Raw genomic sequence first — 24132 nt, forward strand, 5'->3', positions numbered from 1 at the left:
AGGATGACCCCTCTTCATACGACTACATCCTCGACATTTCACCCTCTAACATTAACGACTCAAATTCAGTGTACGCAAATGGGATAATCTATGTTTACTTTTCTCCAGAGAGGAATGAGTATTTTTCAACAGTCGTGGAGGGTAACAAGACAATATGGATCGCCCAAGAGGAAGAAAAATGTATGTCTGCCAGTATGGAATCCAAAGGGGAAATGAGTCTTCTTAAACTAAAAACACTGCAAAGAGAAGATTCCTCATATTGCTTTGAGAAAAGATTTAATGAATGGTTTCCCATTACAAATAGTGAATTCAAAGAAAAGTACAGGGACATGGTTGCAGAAAGTATTGCAGAGGACTCTACGGAGGATACGAGTATAAGTTCTATAAGTTCTCCAGGAATATCCCAATATTCAGATTTTTCTGTTTTGAATATAAGAAGACCTGATCCATCAATATGCACAGTGTATGAGAGTCCTCATCGCTTTATAGCCTCCAGGATGTTGATTCCGAAAGAAGGAAATAGAATAACGCGAGTTGAGGATTCTGGCCGTCTAATATGGAAAGAAAATGAAGATGAAAAGTATGTCTATTGTATATTGTATTTAAAGAAAAATAAACCCAAAATGTTGCTCATTGCTAGGGATACACCATCAGGTTTGGATCCCCTTTTCTTTAAGAAGAAGCGTTTTTCTTGGAGGATGTCAAAGAAGAAGTATTTGGATAAAATCCTGGGACTTGCTCCAAGAACAATAATAGGGGATAAACAGTGTAATCTTGATATTGCAAGTGAGAAGGAGACACCCATGTATAGAGTAAGAAGATCTACAATACATGGTACAGAGGTGGTTTCATACATTACAAGGAGAGAGCTCTGTATTACTTCAGTTTCAGATGGAGCGAAGGCTATATGGATTGGAGATTTTTTCCTAAGATGTCACTCCTGTGATGTATATTATAGGAATGGCAATCCATTCCTTGTAGTTTTCGATCTTTACAACATGGAGGAAAGCAGTCTCAAATGTTTTGAAAAACAAAATGGTCTTTGGGTACACCTTGAAGATGAGGGTTTTAGGACAATAGTTAAGGAAATGGAAATGAGGAAAATGATGTCTTTGTCCGGATATGAGCAAGTATCTTGAAATAAAAAGGCTTTAACGGTATTCACGCAAGTTTATATGTCATTGGCACAATCAGAAATTTTAAATTACACACTCGGTTCTAATAAAGAATAACATCACAAACTCAAATTTGAAAATAGTATTAATCAAGTGATATGCGGCAATATTAAATCTTAATTGTACATTTAAATGATAGTCTAGTCATCGTTCAACACCAGTTCCCAGAGTCTTACATTGCCATAAATCAAGTAGGCAATTTCCTTGATCATAGTGTTGACATTCTTTTTGGTAAGCGCAGAAATTCTATAAAATGGGATGGTCTTGCTCTGAGAATATCTCTCAGCTTCAGAGAGCACGTCGATTGTATTTCCAAAAGTATCTCTGTTCATAAAGGAGACGTCCAACAAATCAACCTTGTTGGCTACGAGAGCAACAATGGGCTCCATCACTCCTATACTGCTGCGGCTAAGCAGTACTTCTATGATTGAAATTGCATTTAGATAAGACTCCCTAGAGGTTGCGTCAAAGAGCACCAAGAACGACATTCTCCTCTGAGACGTTGGAACGTATTCATCGTCGGCCTTCAGGGGGATCTTTGGAGGATTGTAGCTGCTAAAGGGAATGTAAACCTTGCATTCTTCATCATATGGGTCTGCATATCCTTAGTGTGGACGGGGTGGCTAAAACTCACATTGAAAGCTCTTCATGTCTATGAAGGAGAAAAGGTCTGTATCCGTGGTTGTATCTTCAATCTCAAACATGAACGAGTTTACATCGTCATATGCTTCATTTGTAAGCGGATTGTCGCTTGAGAGTCGGTGTAGATAGTAGTATATCCTGCAACAGTAAATGTAAAGGGCATATGCATGGGTTCTGTGTAGAGCCAGCAGATGACCTGCATACATTCAACGTACTCCGGAAGTTTGGTGTGTCTGTAAACTGGCGGCAACATGTTATTCAGGAGAGCGTTCGCCAGAAACGTCTTGCCGGAAAAGTTCGGACCCAAAAGGGTCAGTCTCAAAAAAGGTATACCTACATTATCGATGATAATCTGCGGCATCCTACATGTTATTCACGCATACTATACACCTGCGTCGGACAGAGGCAAATATATAGTAAATGGCGACTGTGTAGTGTACGACGTCGGAAGAGTTTATTTTCCATATTTCACAAATCTCCTACGCAACATGAGATTTGTACGGGCTCTAAATTAGTATAGACGCAGATACTAAGGGCTAGGAGGACTTTTAAAGCTCATTTATCAAAGGGACCGCTCATCTCTCCCAGCACTAAACCGGAGCCACAATGAGCGATTACGACGACTTGGATGAACTCGCAGATGAGTTGGAAAACGAAATTGAGGACTATGAAAACGATAACTTGATCCAATCTCCATCCTCTGATGAACCAGGTCAAAATACTGACGAAAATGGCGATAGCCTGGCGAATTACAAGCGAACTGATGTAGATAGTGGTCGCTTTGATGGAATGTTTGATGATTTGAACCAATCAAGAGCTGATTTACGCATAGAAGAACTGGAAGGAGGCACAGAAGATTACTCGGAGGATGTGCTGACTGAAGATTTGGGAGACTCCCAAGTTGGCACAAATGTCAGTGATTACACAGACAATTTTGAGCTAAATGACAATCTGTTTGGTAAAAATTCGGACGCTGAAGGCTCAATGGCTCAGAAAGTTGCGTTTCCACAGAGTCGTGGTTCTCAAAATACCATGAAATCGATCGACTCAAGCAGTGATTTTACCAGTTTATCGGCTGATCAGACCAATCAGTCGCGGACAGATGTTGATGTTAAATCTGCAAAGGTGGAGCCTGAGGATTCCGAGGGCAAGGCAGAAGGGAATCTAAAGACGGCTGGTGGCGTCGACTTCGTTATGCCCACAAATGACAGGGAGAACTTGATTAAAGGCCGTTTGTTGGCTAGGAGAGGTGTGTTTTCAGCGCATGAGCTCGTTGATGAATCCCTATTTTCAACTGGAAAGGTGATTGATCGCTACGGAAGCAAACGCTACCAGGGTTCCGATATATCCGCCAAAGATCTCAACGACCCAGGGTGTTCTGACAAACATTGTATACTCAGACTTCCTGAACATATTGCAAATTTAGTAAAGACTAGACTAGAAAGTAGCGAGGATCCAGGGATAACGTTTGAACCAACTGGAAGATACGATTACAGAGAGTATAAAGTAACAATTTCTGGCCTTGATAAACCTCTTTATGGGATTTTAGGTGAATTACCTTGTATTATAGAAGCACATAAAACTCTAAACAATGACCTTTTGTTTAAATCTGCCGATATATCACAAATGATGGTCGTCTACGAAGATGACGTTACAAGTGTTGCAGACGACTTGATTAATCGCATGTGGGAGTGGCCCAGTGGACTGACTCCAGCCACTAAAAATATTAGAAAGAGAAAGTTTAAAAACTTTGAGGTCTTCTCGAATGAAGAAATCAAAGACGCAGAACGTGAAGCTTTGATATTACTCAATGGACTCATAAGAGATACCTTCCATTACGAAATTAAAAGCGCGCAAGAAGTGCACGACCTAGTTCAAAGTTACAGAAATGGCAACATCAAGGAGAGAATTATAGGCCCAGACGAGGATATTGATGTGTATATCAAGGCTCTCGAGGAACAGGAAACTGAGGACCTACCAGACCTGTCAGAAATCATGTTTGACGCCGATGCAAACTCTATATCCAGCAAGTTTATTTACAATGCCCTTCAGCGCAAGGCTAACAAGTGAAGCATAGACATACTAGCACGTAGTGTTTTAGTAAATTATCCTAGTCTCAGTGTTTGGTGAGAAGAGCGCGAACATAAATGTGACCATGAAGGGGAAGAGTAGCGGGAAGACGTGCGAAAAGATCGAATAGGATACATTGATAAAGTGCGAAGGAGCCCTCTCAGAGTAGACGAAGGACCGAATGTCTGTAGGCAAATTTGCAAGGAATCCAAGGGTTTAGGTCAACTTACATGGGTTTTTGAGTAGAATCCCAAACGCCGTCTCGAGTATCGGCCGTCCTGAAGTTTCTGAGGGCACACATGGAACGTACCGGTTGCTACGCGCAGAATTAGCAGTGCAAAGGCTATAGAGTATATGATAAAGATCCTAACTCGGTATTCTGGGAGTATGTAACTCTAAACATTTGTATAAGTTGTTGGCAAACTCACATCTAGGCAGCTGTTGAGATGGTCTGCGATCCTTCTCCATGATAGCATTATATTGTCAATGTTTGTGTATAGAAACATTTTTCCATTTTGCGTCTCCGTCTCTGGTAGATTTCCATTGCGACCCTCCTGGAAGGCCAAGACGCGTTATCGGGGTGAGGAACACAGACGGGCATCACGCAGTGCATTAACTCTACACTCCTATGCTTATACACACTTAAATTAAGCTCTGGTTGGGACTATGAATGTAAGTTTGCGTGTCTAGAACTGATAACCCTCTTGTCTTGCAGATAGCGGTGGAAGGATGCTGCCATGGAGAACTCGACAAAATCTACGAGACGATACTGGCCCATGAACAGCAAACCGGCATTAAAGTTGATCTACTACTCTGTTGTGGCGATTTCCAAGCCGTGAGAGACGAATCGGATTTAAAGGAGCTCATCTGCCCACTCAAGTATAAAGCGCAGAAGGACTTTAAGCAGTACTACAATGGAAAAAAGGTCGCACCTGTCCTTACAATCTTCATTGGCGGGAACCACGAAGCTCCGGACCTCCTGAGGCACCTGTAAGTCCCCGGAAATCAGCTTCACATTCCTTGTGTCTTAGGTACTATGGAGGATGGGTCGCCCCTAACATCTACTATCTGGGCTACTCCGGAATAGTAAACATTGCAGGGCTCAGAATTGCCGGAATCTCGGGGATCTACAACCAAAACAACTACACAAAGGGCTACTACGAGCAACGACCTTACAGCGAAGATGCCAAGAGGTCAGCGTACAATGTGAGGGAATTCGACGTCGAGAAACTTTACATGGTGAGTATCTGCATACCTCATAAAAACCTCTAGATTGAGAATGAGCTGGACATTTTCATGTCACACGATTGGCCGGCTGGAATTGAGCATTACGGGAACCTCGAAGCTTTGTTGCGTGTGAAACCCTATTTTGTCTCTGATGTGCGCCACAATATTCTAGGAAACCCCAAGACCAGAAAGTTGTTGGAGAAGCTCCAGCCCACTTTTTGGTTCTCCGGGCACTTGCATGTAAAATATGAAGCAAAATACAAACATGAAGACGGTTCAACCACTCATTTCTTAGCACTGGATAAAGTCTTGCCGAACCGTCAGTTTTTGAAGATTATGGATGTTAAACCCAAACGACTCGCAGAGGGTGCAAAGAGGAAGAGAAACGGAGACTACACGCTGGAAAAGGTGTTGTGCTACGACAGAGAATGGTGCGCAATCCTAGTCGCAAATAGGGACAGGATGCCGCTAAATGCGTTCCCCTCGACCACTCCGATTACTCTAAAGTGAGTTTTTCATCAGTTGCACATGCAATTGCAGTAAACCAACTGAGGAGGACTTTAGATTTGTCGACGAACAATTTGCAAAGTTCGGGTTTGAAGCTCTGAGTATAGGTACTTTAGATAGGGTGTACAAGATGCCCTCATGGGATGTGAATGACTACAAGAATCCAAAATTGCAACGTGAGAAATTCCAGGACATGCTAAACTTACCTGATAATTCCTTTTTCAACCCCAACATAAACACAAAATACCGAGTTGTTCGTAGGGAATAAATGTATAATATTAATGTTTAACTTGTTCTGTTTGCACATTTGTGATTACCTAGTTTTGGTTAAAGTGCATTGCGATTATGGAGGATAGTAGATATGATGATGCCAGTTCGTTTGGACACTGAGTAGAGTCCACTGACCCTTTAATTATTGTACACCTGCGCAAAATAGCGCGTCGTATTCTCTGAAGTTCGTAAGAAACTGATTCTGACATTGCATGCAAGTCGTCCAGCATTAAAAGGATGACGAATAGCCACTTTAAAAGGACCTCTGGGATTTGTTGACCGGGAGATTCGCAAATACGATCGCCTATTGTGTGAAGGCACTCGTATATGGCTCCAAAATGTACGCCAGTTTTGCAGAGTTCGTATACAGATGGCGGATTGCTCTGGAACATTTTATTCCAAACTCCATTCTCTGATTCACTCTCTTCCTTTTGCCCCGCAGCGTCTTCTTCATCCAGCTGCACATCCGATGAATCGTCGCTCGTAACGTCTAAATCACTCGAAGGCTCCTGCTCCGGAGGCGCCTCCGCGTCACCAAACTGAGAGGCGTACTTCCAAAGATAAGAATCTGCCAAGGAGCTCTGGATTCCGTGGGCGGCCACGCTCTTTTTCAGGGCCCTAAAGTACTCCAGCTCGGCGTCAGTTAGCCTGAATCCGGAATCTAGCCTTTCATACTCCTTATCAATGTGCCTTAGACGGTTAAACTGCTTGGCTGTCTTACCATCGTCTTGGAGCTCGTTCCTGGTACCATCTTCTCGTCCTGGGCCGTCAGCCACAACCACATCCGGCAATTTTTCAGTTTCTAGCTTTACCTGTTTGAGATACTCGACGACATCCGAGATATCCATCTGTTCTCAGTCCAGGTGGCCCTAATTCCGGTATGCGCTGGCTCGAGTGGATCCAAATTTTATATCAACATCATGGCGATCCGCTGGTGCCTCATTGTCTCGAATGTGTAGATCTGGGACCGACCGCAGGGCCGGCGGCGGCGCCCCCATCACCGGGAAGATTCCAAGTGGCCTCGGGGCCAAAGGCAGTCAAAGATCCAATTCGCTAAAATGTTGGTCTTGTTGGAAACTCCAGCAGGTTATGGCCTGTTCAAGGTGACAAATTCCAAGATTTTAGAATGTAACGCTGACCAAGTGTCTAGTTACTTTGAGGATTCGGCCATGGCCAAGTCATCGTAAGTTTCATCCATCTTCTCGCACTGAAACCGCTCTGGTTATCCTTCCTCCAGTCTGATGAACCACGCCAACACGCTCATATTCATGCTCAGGGTCGCCCTCAAGTCGTTCATGAAGTTCAAGAGCAGCGACGACGCGCTCAAGGAGGCGAATGCGCTCATGGACTCAAAGCTGGGCAAGGGGTTGAAGAAGTTCTTGACTAAGAACATCGTAAAGGGCGATCTCCGCGAGGAAGTGGCCATCTCCGATAAACTGCTCGGCGTTGAGGTCCAGAATAAGCTCAATATACAGGTTATTTACAACCCAAACACACTGGAAATCGTAAGGGGGATAAGGCTCTACTTCCATGATCTGGTCAGCGGACTCTCTGAGGAGGATACCAACGCTATGGCTCTGAGTCTCTCCCACTCGCTGACGCGCTTTAGGCTGAAATTTAGCCCTGACAAGGTTGACATCATGATCGTCCAGGCCATTGGCTTGCTCGATGATTTGGATCGCGAAATTAACAAGTTTGGAATGCGCCTCAAGGAGTGGTATGGATGGCACTTTCCCGAGCTCACAAAGATTGTCCCCGACACCCTGCTTTATGCAAAGGTTGTAAAGTTGATTGGAGTAAGGACAAATGCAAAAACTAGCGACCTAGCTAGCATCTTACCCACCGACCTGTGCAGCGAGATCCACCAAGCCGCTGAAATCTCAATGGGATCTGAGATATTTCCGGATGATCTGGAATCTATAACCGAGCTGGCAGTAAGATTAGAGGAACTTATAGAATACAGGGGGAACCTTGAAGAATATCTCAAATATCGCATGAACGTCCTAGCACCAAATCTGACCTACATGGTCGGTGAGTTGATTGGTGCACGTCTACTATCACACGCTGGGTCTTTAATGTCACTCGCCAAGCATCCCGCAAGTACAATCCAGATTTTAGGAGCTGAGAAGGCCTTATTTAGAGCTCTAAAGAGCAAATCCTCTACTCCTAAATATGGACTTATATACCATGCCTCGCTTGTTGGTCAATCCACCCCCAAACTCAAGGGTAAAATATCGCGTATTTTGGCAGCCAAGTTGGCGCTCTGTATTAGGGTTGATGCTTTGAAGGAGAACGAGACGCCAACTGTCGCTATTGAGAACAAAAAGTATGTGGAGAACAGGCTCCAGATTCTGTCCAGCCAAGGATCCAACCACATTCAAGAGGTGCGATCCAAGACTCCCTATCGACCTTCATGGGAATCCAATGAACAAAATAACAAGAAGAAAAAGACATGAAGCTGACATTGATTTAATAAATGGTAGTCTACACACGTACGTTACATAGACAAAAATTATACAATCTTCCCGGCTCAAGACCTGGGAACAATTATAAAGACGCAAAGATAACATGCGACATTAGAAAAGTTCCGGTAGCACCAGCAAGGGGCGTCAGAAATGAGTCTTGAGAACCCTGTGGCTTTGGGGGAGTTGGTTTTTCTGGAGTTTTTTTAGGTGTACCAGGATTGCCACTAGCAGAGTCCGTTTGGAGTTCCGTCTCTGTACCCGTCGAGTGCACTGAGACGAACAGCAAGAACAAAAATTTGACAAGTTTCATATTATAGATTGTAAAACTACAATAATGTATAGTGAAATACCACCAAAGGTGGGGAATTGGTGTGTGTTAGCTATCCTTGTAGGGTCCGTAAACCTAATAACTAAGGGATTTTGAGGTAATGTGCCTCCAAAAATACAAGTGTTAATAACCATGCATTTGAACTTGTGGAGTTTTGTTAAACTACCCATCGTATTTGCCACAAAATGACCCACAACTCTTTGTGTGTAGATCCACTTAGAGAGGATTTTATGGATGTTATAGCTAGCTATAAGTGTGTAAAGTTGAGTTCCGTGTCTTTTACAATATTTATCCACCACATGTTGCACCCATAGCATTATTTGATGTTTGTACATGAACACCTTGAATGTCTAGACTATTTTCCAGTTAGTTACCAAACTTTATCGCAAATTCACATTCCATTTTCTATAATAAATAAGTATGAATTATTTAAAAGGGAAATGTGCGAAATTTACCGTTGCATGCAGAGCTATTGGGGCCTTGGCCCATGCCTGCCTGAAATGCACAAGAATACCTAGGTACGTATATAAAATGGCAAGATTTAAGTAATTATAATATTTCTATTAAATTACAATCTGCACAAAAGAAACAAGAATAAAACTACAATTGCGGAGAGTGAGTGTGTTGTTTCGGCCCAATCTTTCTCGGATGCCTTTGGTTCCATCTCAGAAATATTCAAATTTTCGGCAATTTCATCCAACAGAGCGTTAAGCTCTGTTTTATTCAGGGTATTCGTCCCATTCTTGCTATAACTTGACACATTCACATGGGCCCAGTTGCCGTTTCCGACATTCTTGTAGTATATGAACGTCCCATATATGATACCAGGCTGTAAAAAGTACAGCAGTAGAGGGAAATCGCCCTTTAAATACAGAGTAATGTTTTGCACAAAGCTCACAGTTAGATGCTTTCCATTCAACAGGAGGGCACTGCCCCTATGAACAACGTTCTTGACGTTAAATGGAGGTGTTGCAAAATACGTATACGCCATATACCCACCCGCAATTTTAACGGGTGTTGTGCCACTAAAACTAATTATTTGGTCCGTATCATTCACATTCTCTTCCACAGAAAGATCCAGTATTAAACCCTGAATGGACGTGGCAAACCTCAGGAGGTAAAAATAGGAAGCTAGTGATATCAAGGTAATCTTCATTTCCGAAATAAAATGTTAAAATAAAAGCCTATGGGGAAATGGGTCCTATTCATGGGGAAGGGACGATTTCTTGGCAATCACGGCTAAATGGAGTAAATACGTGCATGCAGGAATGAATGCTCATAATCTTCAACTATTCAGCGACAAATAACTGCACAGTATATTGCCACACTGTGTGTAAAACTTATCATTTGCTAAATGTCTATCATTTCTAAATCATTAGACCAGGAAAAGCAACAGAATCGCCAGGTAGGACGGAAGAGAAAATCGACTGTGTTTCGGAGGTTCACCGTTCTTCTCGGCCAGAATATCATCCAAGAGCTCCTTTACTTCATTATTATCCAGAAAGTAGCTGTTATTGTCGCTGTAGTCCCGAATATCAACCTTTTCCCAGCGACTCCCCTCCACCTGCTTCAAGTAGGTAAAGGACCCAAATATGATTCCAGGCTGGTAGAATGACAGGAGCACAGGCTTATCATCCTTCCAGTACGCGTCTACCGATTGAATGTGCGAGAAATCCATCGCATTTTCGCCCTTGAAGAGTTGCTCGTTATCCAGGGTCACAGAGGTCACGTGGTAGGTCCCATCCCACGTAAACGTGAATAAAGAGTAGCCCTCTGGCCCACTTATCTGTTTTGTCATGTAAGGATCCGCAAATGACGACGGAATCGGCCGAGCTGGGCCCTTGTTTGTCAGCTCTATAGCTACATTCTTGTTATTGCGTGAATTAACCCCTGAATTGCTCAGTATCGAAACATATGCCATAACAAGGATTAAAATGGTCATTTTAAGACCAAATACATTCTTAATTTGTTGAACAGAGAATAAACGGGAACTGCTATGGGGAACGCTAAGGTTGGCATTAAATGGCTTTATCCGCAACTTGTACGCAATCTTGAGAGCTCAATGATTAGATGACAGATTCATCTGGGAATTATGAAAATTTCATACAAATGTGTGCGGGATTAGCCCATCAAAGTCTCCATTCCTCCGTCAGGCCCAGACCAGTGGCAGTCTCTCTACACATTTGCCGTTTGTCCTAAAGAATGACAAGTAGACACGGGGACACGTCTGTATGATTGGCTATATACCAGACGGAGGCCAACTGAGGACAAAAACTGACGGAATAAAAACTAGCGAGAAGAATACCTAAAACAATTTAGGCTACCCTTACAAGAAGTAAAGGGCAGAGAAGGCAGCAACAGAGATGGAAACAACAGACAAGGTAGTGAATCCACCGATTTCATCAACTGGCTTGTCACCCTCTGGAATGTTGAGGGGCTCGGCAATCTCAGCGAGCAAGCCCTCAAGGGCAGTACCAGAAAGAGGAAGAGACTTGTTTGTCAAATCAACCTCCTCCCAGAGAGAGCCACCCTTGTACTTGTAGTAAACGTGACCATTATTCTGACCTGGCTGTCTGAAGTGGATAAGGATTGGAGTAGCATGCTTCCAGAAAACGCTAACGGCAGTGACGCCAGAGAGGGTCATTTCAGTGTTTCCAACCATAAGAGTCTTACCGTTAAAGTGGGCTGGTCTGCAGTTGAACTTGTCACTCTCAGCATTGCCATTTCCATCGCCGAGTGCAAAGTAGTAGGTGGTGAATCCCTCTGGTGCTCCAGATTGAAAGGTGTTAATGACACCCTCGCTGCCATCTTTAGCAGCGGTGACGCCGCTCTTGTTAATGTTAATCTTGATGTCCTTTGCGGCAGCCTCAGCAAAGAGGGATGGGATTGACCCAATTAAAGCGAAAACAGCGAATGAAACAGTTGCGGCATTCATCTTTAAAACACTCTGCAAAATATAAAACTTATATTAAGTGCACGCATATACACACAAAACCAAACTAGGCAATATGGGGAAAAATATCAGCCTTCTCGGCCAATTATGCAAACGGATAGCACTTGTGGCACAAACATGTGCAATTTAATCAAAAATCCTTCATATAGACTGCCCATTGTCGGTGCAATCTATGTACATTTGTATATACAGCAGTGAAGACCTAGACGCACCAACTCGTGAAGATAAATGAAACATTACCGGACTAGACAGGAAACTTCTGGTCTAAAATGACATTAATGACGTCTATTCGTGTAAATGGCGAGTATTTGTATCATTTAGCGTCACTAGAATAGTCGTTAGTCTGCAAAATTGCCAATATATCAAAGACAAACTCACGTGTGGTTTAAAAAAGGGTGTATAGAGAGTAGGTAGATTGGGAGTCGCGAGCTTAACGAGATCGTGTTCCATATGTCTACACAAGTGGTTCATCTTTGCAACCTTTTTGATGCATCCGTGGCTCAGACCCTGCGCGTTTATAATGTGCAATTAAAACATACCTTTATGAGTAGGGATTTGTTGTATGATGCGTATTCAGCCTTTAGTGAATTCAGCGCCTCGATTGCAGTGTAATCAAATAGGCTGGTGCTAGCCAAAAAGACGATTACGGTTGTCTGCGGGTCCTCTTGAGGAGTAAATACTCGCGTAAGCATACGCTTACTGGCGTAGAAAATGTTACCCTCAACCTCATAGTACTTTATGTTTGCCTCCTTGTCTACATAAATTTCCACCTTGAACTTTGACTTGCTCTCCCAGACATAGGAAAAAGCCGCGAATACCATGCCAAAAAACACCGCAACTGGGACTATAAAAAAGAGACACATCAACGTGACTGAAAGAATGATTATAGCATCATATCTAGATATCTTCATCTTCATCCTTGGATGTAAACTGCGCACCCGTTGCGGGAGAGCACTGCATATTATCATTGGTATACTAAACCACTTGAAACAGTGACAAGAAACTGAAAACATAATTCCACAGAGTGATGGGATTGGTATATAGTTGAGCATTGGATATCCTCCAAGCATCATGGCAAATATAAACAAGGCGGTAGAAAGGGAAGATTCCTTGCCCTTGGAACCACTCTTGAAATTCATAATTGTGATACCAACCATGGAACTTCCTCCCATGCTTCCAAGAAAGGAACTAAAGAGGTTTCCAATTCCTAGTCCAAAAAATTGCTGATTAGAATTTGGCTCATTTGCACCCAGCGTTTTAACAATATCTGCAATAATCAAGGCCTCTAACATTATGCTCCCAGTAAAGGTTAAAACCTGCTTAACCAGCTCCATGTCAAACTTTAACACCTTCAAATTATCCCAATACGTTGTGAAGAATAATTGTGGGATGCAAGTATCGCGGGAGAGCCGAGCTACGCTACCAATTGTTGAAATTTTGATCTCTGGCGCCACCTGAATGACAATTCCATAGTGTATTATAATTACAACGACCACAGCCACAAGTGCGGATGGTATGTACTTGCCAATTCTTGGTATTTTGTTAGAAAACTGGACAATTAGGAATGCGATGATGCAGTATAGTATGGATATATATAGCTCCCTGCCTCGCAAATATTCCCCAGTGTCAAAATTCTGGAATCCATGCAGCTGCGCCCTTGCAATAATGAGCGCTAATCCGTTACTGTAACCAATGATGACGGAAGTTGATAAAAATTGGCTCAAACTCGCCATGTGAATGAAGGAAAATATCAAAAGCAGTATTGAAGCTAGCATAACCGCCAAAAGCATGCGGGCTAGACACATTTGATATTCCGGACCATGTCGTATAACGTCACCGCCGTGAGAACAAACTGTAGAATATTGGCCTGCCACAGCTGCAAACGCTCCGCTAACTCCGGTGACAATTCCGGGGGATCCGCCAAATATTGTTGCGCAGAGACAGAGAATCCAACTTCCATGGAGAGCAACCTGGATTGGAATCCCAGCGATAAATGAAAAACTAATAACCTCTGGCAACATTGTCATTCCACACAGAATCCCGTTCATTGCCTCCGTCAGATAGTAGTGGTACGGTTCTCGTGGCTTTGATGTGAACCCCCAACCGGATACAATGCCTGAAACGCATCTTTTGAGACTATAGCATAGCCCAGCGTGAATGGGAAGGCATATGCGAATGTCATCGCACGTGTGCTTTTCAATTGTTGGCGGTATTGGTGTTTTTTCCCTTGTAAAATCATGCCATGTCGAATGAGAAAAGTCATGGTAGTTATATTCCAGCGCTCCAGAGTTCTCCTCTTCGTAAAACTTGTAGCAAACCTCGGTATCGCTCTCGTCGTACTGAACGACCCTCAAAAGGGTGTCCATGACAGGATCGCTTTTCGACCTCTTGAAGTCTCCCAGTTGTGTGTCGGACTGCAACAGCTCCATGTCATCTTTGGAAGCTGTTAGCATGGCGGAAGACGAGCCGCTCCGCGTCGGCGTGGAGTTATTTAGGGATGGAGGCACGTTTTGAGACATTGTGGCTCTGATGTTGTAATGGAATACTAGCCGTTGCCGACTTTCGAGATGTTTTGCCTGTATAATAGATATTCTACGTATCTAGTACGCTGTAGAGATTGTACTGAACGGTTTGTTACAAAAGACATTTACGATGAAACTAAAGGACCATAACCAAAATGATGAATAACGTGAAATTCTCCAATGATAAATGAAACTTAAAATGTGAAATCAAAACGGGTCATTTGAATAGCAAATGAATAGTCACTCGTGAAAATTCTGACAAATAAAAACTGAAACTGCCAGACTCCAGGTGTGACCTCAACGGCCGGGAAGCAACGACCTCATAAGACCCTGAGATCTTGAAATTAAAAAACTCTCGACACAAAAGCAACGGCAGTGCTTCAGCCGCAACTTGATCTCATTGTGGATCCACAACTCCCGCGACAGACCAAAGGGGCTCAACTCTGACCAGTCGATTCCCAGCTCTCCCGCTACTACTTTTCTGTTAATCATAGTCATAATTTAGACCATGGGATCCCCTGATGCTCCCAGAAGCGCCAATTTCTGGCCAGCGATAGACATCCAGGCGCTAACTCTCCAGCTATCCGTACTCATCTCGCAACTCTTTGTATATGATGTATTTGCGATGTAAAGGATGAGAAATTGGCGAAGGTGTGGAATGGAACGGTGTGGATATGTCCATGGAACAACTTTTCCGTATTTCTCCGCGTCTAGCGCACACATTTCCAAATTTTTGCAATTTATAGATTTTAAATATGCTACATGGTGGGTTTGAGGCTCTCTTTGTGAAAGCTTGACCCGTTCTGCCCATTTTAAAGTTATGCGGGTGGTGCCAGGTCCCTTCCTGGCCACAGCGGTTGTCCCGGGGCTTCTCAGGCCTGAATCTTCTCTATATCAAGTGTATAGAATTGTTACAGTGAGGAATTTTGCTCTGGTTTTGGCGTTAGACCGATTTATTTGGCTCTGATGACGCATGTGCATGTTCTCTCGGCCCAAAAGCCACGGGTCAGTTTTAAACGAGTGCCAGTGAGCGATTTAGTAGCATTAAGGGTGGATTCCATACCAGTTTGGGAAATTTGTGGTCCACAAATTCGATAAGAGGAACATGCCATTTAACAGTAGGATAGCACCTCTTTAAACTCAATGTTTAGTACATATGGAGATTGACTGTAGTAACACATTTCTGGGTGACGTATTCGGGAAGGTAAGTTGAGTTTCTCTTAGCCTCGTAATGTGCAGCACTTTGACGGCGATGTTGCCATCGACTGTTTTGGAGCCAAGCGAAGGAACGTTATCAGCAGATATAATCGCAAACCGGAGGTATACAAGTCGACTGCTCAGAGCCTCTCGGACCTACTCAGAGAGGGAGCCACAAGCATTTACTCATCTCTAACCCAGGTACAAAGGGAAGCAAAAGGAGAGCATGTGGATGCTGTAACTCAGGATGAAAAGGATGACCACTCCAAGGTAAACGTCCGCCAGGTGTGGAACAGCATGCTCTGCATTTCAGGTTTGTTTAGTGTGAAAAATAAAATGTCCTTAGGAGCTGGACTGGGGATGCTTAGTCTGAGCCTACTCGGCATCTTTGGTGTCTGCGCAGCAGCTGGTGTCTCATGCTCGGCGCTAGTCTGCAAGAAATGTCTACAAAAGCATGAAGTAGGTCAAGGACATGACTGTGGCATTGTCCCTCTAAATGTAAGCAATGAGTACAAGCCATCGACTCTTGCCAACCACTCTAGACCTGGTTTTTATTCCGCAACTGAATATATACCCATTTATGGGCAGACTTTCAAGTATTGATTTATGTTGCATGTGCATGTAGTTATGACGGAATGAGGTCTCTAGTGGCCATGTGAGAGGAATAGACAGTCCATAATCTACATGCACAACTGTATGGCCATGACTACTCCACTAGAGGCTCTTTATACTCCAGTAGAACATTCCATCCTGTGTTTCCTTTTGTTGCATTGATACCTACTCATCTTGTTCTGTGGATACTCTCGCAGTGAGCTACTTGTGAAGGAGGATGACTGCATGGTTGTCTAGGGAGTCTATCTCTACTGTATGCTCCCTTTGGTCGCATTGAGACTACTCATGGATCTCAGAGTTTTAAATGAGCATACTCTCTGAACATGGAGGATGAGTAGAGATAGAGGGAAGAACCCCCAAATTAACCTTTCCGAGAAGCCACAGAGTGATGGTGGTGCTGGAAGTTATGAATCCCATGGTACAGCCTTTACTGTTACCAACGGTACTGGTAACCTACCAGAAGGTTTTACCAAGTATATCCACACACCAAATATAAAACAAATCACTCTAGATGGATATCTTCAAGATGGAAGTAAGGTAAGAACGGGAATACCCATAGAAAATGTTACTGAGGTTTCTGCTTACTACTGGGATGGCCAGCCAGATATACCTATCCTTCTTAGGATTAAGCAAAACAAAAAGAGGGCAACCGAGTATTATGGTAGATTCAGCGCAAAATCTTGGTTTTCTTCTAAGGTGGAAAATATGGAAGAACAAGAAGCACTGGACCATCAAAATTGTTACATTAATGGTGCTATTCCAATAGACTTAACAAATCCTACAGATATTGAACAATTCAAATTCGGTAAAGAAAAATCTAACTGTCTGAAAAACGCATTTATAGAACCCTCCAACAAATCTAATCTCCCACCTGGAGCTACTAATTACAAGGTATGCGCCTATCAACTCACAGGTGGTAAAAGAATATCTAGACTTACCTATGATGGTCAGCCAACCAACATTCCTCCATATACTCAATATGGACCTACCTTGAATATTTATTACTGGAAGGAAGAACCGAGTGTTCCGCTGATAGTTGAGTTTAAGCCTACTCAAGGTGATTCTACTTGGTATGAAAATGCTGGTAAAAATCTACATTATACTAGCTGGAAACAGATTCTTCAACCAGATGTGTTAAGTTTTTATAATCTTCGAGGGGAACTTACTGATGATTTTATCATAAAGTTAAATGAGATAAACTGTAATCTCAACGATGTTCTTCAAATAGATATAAGAAATAAACCAGGTGAACAATATTGTCATGGTAAGACAAATGATGGACATGCCAAGAAGGTATCTGTTAAACCGGAAAAGGTAAAAATTTCTGGATTCGGTGCATATAAACATTACATGAAATATTTCTCAGGATCTAATAACTTTCACGTATCAGGGTTTACTGGATATTTAACTCTAAGGGGATTTCGTGAACTGCCATTCAGAAATGCTACTGGAGTTATAGTATTTTAGTGGAGTCGAAATCTTTTGGTGAAAAATATCGATTGTTAGATATTTCTTATTTTAGAGATATATTCTCTAAAATACACAATCTTAGGCTCTTTAACTACGATGAATAAGCATTGGAAGTCCATTCCGATAGAGATAACGGCAATGGCCATTTTCACGGTTATTCCAAAAAGTTAAACGGCACAGGCATCGATAAATGGTTAATTCCAAAAGGAACATTGTATTCTGACTCCAAAAAAGGACTCAGGACACGTAAACGACCAGAGGGTCGGGGAGTAACCATTAAAATCCAAAATTCGGCAACGTAAACAATGATTTCCGAGGAAAGGTCTCCTTTAGGCTCGTTGTTAAGCCGAGGGAACCTCCAGAGGAAGTCATCACACCTGAATAAAACAATAGGGGACGACAACGTCGGAATGCAAACTGCAGCGAGTGAAATCTCAACTTCACGAGCTGAAACGATAAAAGGTGTCACAAATCCAACATTAATATCAACAAGTGATGTAGCTGACAACAGGTCTACGTTATCCCTAGTTGAAGGGCAATGCCTACCTGAATCTAATCAAAAAATCTTTTCTAAATGGGTACGAGCTTGCGATCATACAGAGAGTAAACAGGGAAACATATTGCCTCTTAAAAAGCAACAAAAACATGATGATAGTGGAAGAATAAGACCCAAACCAATCGTTAAACAAACTGGTACAACCTACCGTGCATCATTCCAAACTGACGACAAAGAGTTCAACAATGACATACTTGGCACTAGAAGACTTTATTGTAATCTAGCTGACGTAAGGTTAGCGTTAACCCTGGACGAATTGCAATGTGGACCTGAATTTAATCGAAAAAACTTCTTCTTATATAAACAGGTGGCGACTTGTAAAACTACCCAGTGTAGACGGGGGATAAACATAACTTTTAAAAAGCAAGGCGGTAATAAAACTATGGCGCTTATAGTAATCGTTGAAGAACCAGTAAGTCTCTCTAGGAGATTCGCTGGAATCCTCAGTAAGAGGATAAACTCAAATGGTCAAGAAATCAAGGTCAGGTCGAAATACAATCGAAAAATCTTATTTATAAAGGCCTGTTCTGATTATTCCCCAAACCTACAGGAAACTGTAGTGTCTACAAGGGTGTAGGAACTAATCACGCACATATAACAATCCGGTACGTACGGGGTAGGTAATTTGTTGTATTTTATCGTCAATGCATTCAGGGACAATATGGACAGACTCTCATGACTTATGCTGATTATAATGGTGGAACTACTAAGAAGTGGTATAAGAGAGAACCTTTGGAGCAGGTTTCAGACGACTGGAGAATAGTAGAATATCTCAATGGAAAAGATCCGCACAACCCTAGTAATCATAAGACTATTCATGACTGGTTATATAAAGTTGCTAAATATTATGGCTCAGGTTGTAGAGTAAATCCAGAAATATTAAAAAAGATTATGGGACAACTTTCAGGACTTGGTGGAGATTAAGGGAATTCTTTACATCGTGGATTCAATGGATTTTCTGATATAGCTGGATTTCTTGATCCAAACAGTCTTGGGCCCACTATTGGAGATGGAGCATATGATACGTCTAACTATCTTTCCCAATGGGATTATTACAATATGTATATTTATCAAGATGAAACTATATTCCCTAATGGTAGTAGAGGTTTTATTGGAAGCGAGCAGCATGAAGAAACTACTGGTATTAAAGGTATTAGAGGAATCACCATAAAACTTGACAGTAAATATCCCTACTCTATGAGTCATAATGGTGTAGAGATGATTAATGTTACTTCTTATACTGACACTCCTATGAAAGGATATTCTGCGTTTAAACACACTCATAGCCGCGAAGGAAGGTTTACAGTTGACGACTTTACGGTTGAAGGAAAGAGTCAGATATTTCCACCAGGAGTTACACCTGTAACTAATTAATCTGCCCTAGGTGTAAGGGTTGTGTTATATGTGTGTTATTAGTTCCTACCCTTCTTTACTCCTTCGGATTTTCCGTAGGTTTTAGGGATCTTCGGACCTTCTAGAAGCACTGATTCTATCGATTTATGGAGTAACTCATCAGACTAATTCGCATGCAAGAGGTTTCCGAGGAGTCTTATAAACATCCCATGAGTATCTCCTGCATCACATATCCTTTAATGTTCTCTCCTTGTTAGATTGAACATGTGGCACAGGTGGAGAGATACACATTTCAGTCTTCGTTATGTCGTCTGGTGTAATCAAAGGCTAATTTATGTTCACAGCATGTGGCAAGGTGGTCTACAGTAGCTGTTGCTCCTTTGCAATGTTTGCATTTATCATAGTTTCCCATGAAGATATTTCTGTCTTGGAGAGCCAAAGTAACCAAGTATGAGTATTATAAGAGACCTAGTGGGAAAATTAGAGATGTTATCTGGACCAAATTGGAGAGGAAAGGAAAGGAAGCTGATAAAAACCCCTCGAAGATGAATAACTCAAGATTGAACTTGAAAAACTAAAGAAGGAACACTTTCCAGATACACCAGACCCTTCCCCAGTAGCTCCGTCTCAATCATCCGAAGCTAAAGATTATGGTTCTGTCCCTGAGAAATCTACATCACCAATTGGTCCAGCAATTGGAGGAACTGTATGTGTACTGGTAACTCTTGCGGCTATGGTCTTGGTAAAGTTTTGGCCAAAAGTAAGGACGAGATTCGTTGGAATATGGAATGGTTTTGGTATTCATAAAAAAGGAGAATTGAACATGTGAATAATTTTAGACTTTTGAATCTATGGACAACTAATTATACCCAATCATCTTTATTCAGGCTAAAATGGGTACATATATAACCACCTAGACATGCCCTAGTGTATATGCTCCTATATCTGTATACTTGCCTAGCTCCCTGACGGTCGCCATTGCTCACTACTTTATAGTTCGTATTCACTCATAATTTTTAGGTCAGATTATTCTGAAAAGTCTTGATGAAGCCGACAAAGGGACGTTATTAGAGCAATTCTGCCAGATGGTTCCATCTACACGAGAATTTTTACAACATGGAGAGATGATGACATCGTTGATGAATATCCCCGTCTAGAAGAATCAAACGATTCCATGGGAACCATTGATGAATTTATGAAGAAAACAACTGATTTGGTCCACTTGAAACTTTCGAGGGCAACTTTTGACATTGAGCTTTCGCATCAGCGCACCAATAATCTCGTGCATGTGACATCTACAACTTCAATGGAACCATCAAATTCCCAGGAAAACTCAGAAATAAGGCAAGGTGCAAATATTACATCCACTCACTACTCTGTTCGGCCTGAAATGCAATTTTATGTAACTATTGGTGTAGTCAAGTATAACGGGCATGTCATAGAGAGCAGGAATGATGGACTATTGAACAGAGAAGTCGTCTGGAAACATGGGATGTATAACCAAAATTTCACTATAATATCAAGGTATAATGATGGTATGAGTGTGGAGGATAAATATAACTTTACGTATGATGGTGAAGTTGAACTGGAGTAGGTTCAAATGGCATGAACTGTGGAAAATGCATTATGGGTACATTCACCGTTATGATGTCCGATAAAAGATATTGGTACGAGTGCAAAATGTCTGGAGCCTCTGAAGGAGAAATGTCCGAAAGGATGAATAACCAAGAGTAATTTATCCACCTGTTAAAGAAGCACCAGTCACTCATTTATCCCTAGGAATTCCAGAAAATGGAGGTTTTAAGAGTAGAAGAATGATGTGTTTAAACTGTTGTTGCCGAATACCATCATTAAGGATTTACAAATAGGTCTAGAGACTCTGTCTGCCCGCTATAAAGTTGCAGGCTAAATTGTACCTGCTATACGAGATGTTAACATGGGATCAAGATCTATTAAGTTGGTTATCGCGAGATGATCTCCTCATTTTTCTTCTTCCTTGGTCATTCAATGGGGTCCTCAAGGAATGAATGGATATTCCCCTCTCTCTATATTCTATACGTCATGGAAGAGGAGTAAGGAGGATAAACGCTTTAGAATGTTTCAAATGCCAAGGTTGAGGCCTATGGTTGGATCTGATGCGGTTTTTACCATCGTACCTTGTTATCTTGCTCATCATATGCACAGTCTTCCTTTTAACTAGACGAAACTCTGGCATTGACACAGTTGAAATTGGTGATGATGTATCTGGAAATGTTCGGGGGAAGTCGTCTGAACAGGAAGATAAAGCACCTTGTAGACAACCCGTGGAGACTAGATCAAATAACAAGGATCGACGAGACCAACTGAAACGCACTTATCAGGGACCAGAGACTGTACAATCTTCACATTTAGCTCAACAGGCTACACTTGAAGATCCTTTGGTACTTGCCGAAGTTTCTTACTCATCCCCTTTTGATGAAGGATCGATAGGTGGCCATGTAGATGTCCCACCTCAGGCATCTCCTGAAGAGCCATCCACTAACGAGGATTCTGAAGAGAATGAGCTAAAGGATAATGAACCAGAAGAACCTAAAGAGGAAGCCTCTATAGAAGCTCTTCTGGACCTGCTAGAGCATATTCCAGAACATCCTCAAGAGTTTGAAGATGAGGATGAGGACCCAGAATTTCACAACGATGATGATTTCTGGGATACTCCTGACGACTACTCTGAAAGGCAAGATGATACCCAAGACGAACCAGATGGACTTGTAATTGATGATGAGGATCCAGAGGAAGCTTATGAGGATGATAGTCTTAAAAGTGCTCCTGAGACTTCTACTAAATCACGAACACGTTCCGAAGGTGTTAGAGATACTGAAGGACAAGGAGACTCTGAGGAATCTGAAGAACAATCTTCTAATGAGGGATCTCTAGAATCTGTGGATTTACCAAAGGTTTTATCAGAGGCTACTAAACCAGAACATTCGTCAGGAGATAGAGAGGAGAGTGAATCTGTGCCAACTCCTGCTGAAGAACATAAAGATAATCTTGGAGGTGGTACAGATTCCTCTCAAATTCCATTACAACAGGTTGATTTCGTAGCTGACTACAGGTCCAAGGTAGATGTTGCTCTCTTTGATTTAGAAGAAGCAGAGGAGGATAATGTTAAAGTTCTTAAACTAAAGGCTAGGGACGGAGCTGTTGCCAAGAGGGTGAAGTATGATGGAGAGGAGATATGGTCCGGAGTGAGAAGATTTTCAACATTTCTCTGTTCTTATGCTGTCTTGTATATGGATGGAGACAGGCCCACTCTTGCCGTTATAAAAACAAATGGTTTATGTAATACTGAACCCACAGTCTACAAGTACTATGATGGTACTAAATGGCAGAGTCATGATGCGTATTGGCATAAAAATGAACTTGAGGCTTTAAAGGAGAAGTATAGACCTACTAATCCCATTACTCTTGATCTTCCTAATATAGATGTCTCAAAGATAAATGTAGAGACAAAGGAAGACAACGGAGTGACTGTTAAGGAGTTTTCTCCAAAGGATGACTTCCACATATCCTCTGTTATGGATTCTTGCAAGGAGCTATGGACTGCTGGAGCTGGTCAAAAGTGTTTCCTTGTAGAACATTACGAAAAGAATAATGTGGCAATTCTTTACCTGGAGACTGATGATGGTAATGATACCAAGTCCAAGTACTTTGAGAAAGTTGGTAATGAATGGAAGAATATTGGCAAGGAATTATTTAATGAGAAGGCAAAGACAATGATTAAAGAATCTGTAGGATCGACCAGTGACACTCCTCAGGATACTCATCTAGATACTGTTCATCCGAATAAACTACTGTATAAACTCATCTCAGTGCCAATCCTTTGAATATCACCATGATGACAGTCACATTAAACTAGTCCTTCCACAAGGAGGTGTGATAGTGACTAAATTGTTAGAGTCCAGGTCTACAATATGGACAGGTAAAACCGGAGAAGTCTTGGAATACGCCAAAGTCTATCTTAAAAAGGACGGTAAACCTGAGTTTGTTAGAGTTTGGAAAAAGGGTTACTCAGGTATAAACTGTTTGAACTATACAAAGAATATTTTAAATAATTGGTCAAAATTCACTGGAAATATAAACGACAAAATAAATCCACTTAAGGTTGCCACGGAACACAAGGGGGACTTTATTATAGACTTGCAGAATGAAGAAGATACGGATGAGTGCAGAATCTTTGAGGCAGAATTACTGGGTGTTACCACTAGACACTTTTATCCCAAACCAGGTTATTATGCTACTGAGGTCAAGGATGGTGATGAGTCCCTCTGGAAAGCCTCTGAAAGTACAGATGAGAAATGCTTATCCTGTGACGTTTACACCAAGGATGAAGAAAGAATCCTCTATTTAAGCAAAAGGAAAAATGGCAAAAGGGATGATGCTTCCTTTGAGTTTTCTGATGGAGAATGGAAGAACATTACTGAGAAGGAATTTAATGATAAGATGAATGAACTCAAGGTTCAATCAAGCAGTATTCCCATTAGTTTCACCCATTTACGCGTGGTATAATTTGCCAATAGGCAATTGGTATTATCAGTAATTCCTATGCATGCTTATCTTTCGTGTCTATCCATCCTTCTATCAAGATTCTATACTCTACGTTTTGTGTACCCGAATTGCACACTTTATGCGGAGAGTAGATGAATGGTAAGCTCTGTATTCACCTACCACACTAACCAAAGACACACACCATTAGGAGCAACAACAAAAGAATAAGCAAGTGATGGAAGTACTCTCAAGACATCTACC

The 24132-nt window shown here is 41.9% G+C and overlaps 15 protein-coding genes across 15 annotated transcripts; 9 read left to right on the plus strand and 6 right to left on the minus strand.

Moving 5' to 3' along the window:
* Positions 1 to 212: 212 nt before the first annotated feature.
* BEWA_023330 (hypothetical protein) lies at positions 213 to 1139 on the plus strand (the record flags this gene model as incomplete). The annotated part of the gene is made up of 1 exon (XM_004829093.1): positions 213 to 1139. One exon carries the CDS (start codon positions 213 to 215, stop codon positions 1137 to 1139), a length of 927 nt encoding a protein of 308 aa, XP_004829150.1.
* Positions 1140 to 1285: 146 nt separating this feature from the next.
* On the minus strand, positions 1286 to 2235 carry BEWA_023340 (hypothetical protein). The gene is made up of 3 exons (XM_004829094.1): positions 2033 to 2235; positions 1810 to 1955; positions 1286 to 1770 (listed from the first exon to the last, which is right to left on the minus strand). Exons 1-3 carry the CDS (start codon positions 2176 to 2178, stop codon positions 1316 to 1318), a joined length of 747 nt encoding a protein of 248 aa, XP_004829151.1. The 5' UTR covers positions 2179 to 2235; the 3' UTR covers positions 1286 to 1315.
* Positions 2236 to 2423: 188 nt separating this feature from the next.
* Positions 2424 to 4313, plus strand: BEWA_023350 (hypothetical protein; the record flags this gene model as incomplete). Its single annotated transcript, XM_004829095.1, has 1 exon — positions 2424 to 4313. The coding sequence occupies one exon, from the start codon at positions 2424 to 2426 to the stop codon at positions 3885 to 3887; it is 1464 nt and encodes a 487-aa protein (XP_004829152.1). The 3' UTR covers positions 3888 to 4313.
* Positions 4314 to 4491: 178 nt separating this feature from the next.
* On the plus strand, positions 4492 to 5889 carry BEWA_023360 (RNA lariat debranching enzyme, putative; the record flags this gene model as incomplete). The annotated part of the gene is made up of 5 exons (XM_004829096.1): positions 4492 to 4559; positions 4603 to 4877; positions 4919 to 5126; positions 5160 to 5620; positions 5655 to 5889. Exons 1-5 carry the CDS (start codon positions 4554 to 4556, stop codon positions 5887 to 5889), a joined length of 1185 nt encoding a protein of 394 aa, XP_004829153.1. The 5' UTR covers positions 4492 to 4553.
* Positions 5890 to 5927: 38 nt separating this feature from the next.
* On the minus strand, positions 5928 to 6844 carry BEWA_023370 (hypothetical protein). Its single transcript, XM_004829097.1, has one exon. The coding sequence runs from the start codon at positions 6737 to 6739 to the stop codon at positions 5939 to 5941; it is 801 nt and encodes a 266-aa protein (XP_004829154.1). The 5' UTR covers positions 6740 to 6844; the 3' UTR covers positions 5928 to 5938.
* Positions 6845 to 6923: 79 nt separating this feature from the next.
* BEWA_023380 (nucleolar protein Nop5, putative) lies at positions 6924 to 8347 on the plus strand (the record flags this gene model as incomplete). The annotated part of the gene is made up of 2 exons (XM_004829098.1): positions 6924 to 7074; positions 7168 to 8347. The coding sequence occupies exons 1-2, from the start codon at positions 6950 to 6952 to the stop codon at positions 8345 to 8347; spliced, it is 1305 nt and encodes a 434-aa protein (XP_004829155.1). The 5' UTR covers positions 6924 to 6949.
* Positions 8348 to 9246: 899 nt separating this feature from the next.
* On the minus strand, positions 9247 to 10047 carry BEWA_023390 (uncharacterized protein). Its single transcript, XM_004829099.1, has one exon. The coding sequence runs from the start codon at positions 9838 to 9840 to the stop codon at positions 9253 to 9255; it is 588 nt and encodes a 195-aa protein (XP_004829156.1). The 5' UTR covers positions 9841 to 10047; the 3' UTR covers positions 9247 to 9252.
* Positions 10048 to 10059: 12 nt separating this feature from the next.
* Positions 10060 to 10626, minus strand: BEWA_023400 (signal peptide-containing protein; the record flags this gene model as incomplete). The annotated part of the gene is made up of 1 exon (XM_004829100.1): positions 10060 to 10626. The coding sequence occupies one exon, from the start codon at positions 10624 to 10626 to the stop codon at positions 10060 to 10062; it is 567 nt and encodes a 188-aa protein (XP_004829157.1).
* A 360-nt stretch (positions 10627 to 10986) lies between these two features.
* On the minus strand, positions 10987 to 11664 carry BEWA_023410 (signal peptide-containing protein). Its single transcript, XM_004829101.1, has one exon. The coding sequence runs from the start codon at positions 11617 to 11619 to the stop codon at positions 11011 to 11013; it is 609 nt and encodes a 202-aa protein (XP_004829158.1). The 5' UTR covers positions 11620 to 11664; the 3' UTR covers positions 10987 to 11010.
* Positions 11665 to 11922: 258 nt separating this feature from the next.
* Positions 11923 to 14090, minus strand: BEWA_023420 (sulfate transporter, putative; the record flags this gene model as incomplete). Its single annotated transcript, XM_004829102.1, has 2 exons — positions 11923 to 12144; positions 12177 to 14090. The coding sequence occupies 2 exons, from the start codon at positions 14088 to 14090 to the stop codon at positions 11923 to 11925; spliced, it is 2136 nt and encodes a 711-aa protein (XP_004829159.1).
* Positions 14091 to 15196: 1106 nt separating this feature from the next.
* BEWA_023430 (hypothetical protein) lies at positions 15197 to 15959 on the plus strand (the record flags this gene model as incomplete). The annotated part of the gene is made up of 3 exons (XM_004829103.1): positions 15197 to 15363; positions 15399 to 15669; positions 15703 to 15959. The coding sequence occupies exons 1-3, from the start codon at positions 15316 to 15318 to the stop codon at positions 15957 to 15959; spliced, it is 576 nt and encodes a 191-aa protein (XP_004829160.1). The 5' UTR covers positions 15197 to 15315.
* Positions 15960 to 16298: 339 nt separating this feature from the next.
* Positions 16299 to 17435, plus strand: BEWA_023440 (hypothetical protein; the record flags this gene model as incomplete). Its single annotated transcript, XM_004829104.1, has 1 exon — positions 16299 to 17435. The coding sequence occupies one exon, from the start codon at positions 16299 to 16301 to the stop codon at positions 17433 to 17435; it is 1137 nt and encodes a 378-aa protein (XP_004829161.1).
* A 308-nt stretch (positions 17436 to 17743) lies between these two features.
* On the plus strand, positions 17744 to 18803 carry BEWA_023450 (hypothetical protein; the record flags this gene model as incomplete). Its single annotated transcript, XM_004829105.1, has 2 exons — positions 17744 to 18610; positions 18649 to 18803. One exon carries the CDS (start codon positions 17744 to 17746, stop codon positions 18569 to 18571), a length of 828 nt encoding a protein of 275 aa, XP_004829162.1. The 3' UTR covers positions 18572 to 18610; positions 18649 to 18803.
* A 1718-nt stretch (positions 18804 to 20521) lies between these two features.
* Positions 20522 to 20941, plus strand: BEWA_023460 (hypothetical protein; the record flags this gene model as incomplete). The annotated part of the gene is made up of 1 exon (XM_004829106.1): positions 20522 to 20941. One exon carries the CDS (start codon positions 20522 to 20524, stop codon positions 20939 to 20941), a length of 420 nt encoding a protein of 139 aa, XP_004829163.1.
* Positions 20942 to 21482: 541 nt separating this feature from the next.
* Positions 21483 to 23892, plus strand: BEWA_023470 (hypothetical protein; the record flags this gene model as incomplete). The annotated part of the gene is made up of 2 exons (XM_004829107.1): positions 21483 to 23159; positions 23197 to 23892. 2 exons carry the CDS (start codon positions 21483 to 21485, stop codon positions 23890 to 23892), a joined length of 2373 nt encoding a protein of 790 aa, XP_004829164.1.
* Positions 23893 to 24132: the final 240 nt, after the last annotated feature.

This window comes from Theileria equi, chromosome 1 (assembly GCF_000342415.1).
Source record: "Theileria equi strain WA chromosome 1, complete sequence".
NCBI lineage: Eukaryota > Apicomplexa > Aconoidasida > Piroplasmida > Theileriidae > Theileria > Theileria equi.

Coding starts and splice junctions, on each gene's coding strand:
- BEWA_023390 (XM_004829099.1), bottom strand. CDS start 9,840: ATGAAGATTACCTTGATATCACTAGCTTCCTATTTTTACCTCCTGAGG.
- BEWA_023410 (XM_004829101.1), bottom strand. CDS start 11,619: ATGAATGCCGCAACTGTTTCATTCGCTGTTTTCGCTTTAATTGGGTCA.
- BEWA_023340 (XM_004829094.1), bottom strand. CDS start 2,178: ATGCCGCAGATTATCATCGATAATGTAGGTATACCTTTTTTGAGACTG. Junction 1,956..2,032: donor AGACACACCAAACTTCCGGA/GTACGTTGAATG, acceptor TTACTGTTGCAG/GATATACTACTATCTACACC. Junction 1,771..1,809: donor AGACATGAAGAGCTTTCAAT/GTGAGTTTTAGC, acceptor AAGGATATGCAG/ACCCATATGATGAAGAATGC.
- BEWA_023370 (XM_004829097.1), bottom strand. CDS start 6,739: ATGGATATCTCGGATGTCGTCGAGTATCTCAAACAGGTAAAGCTAGAA.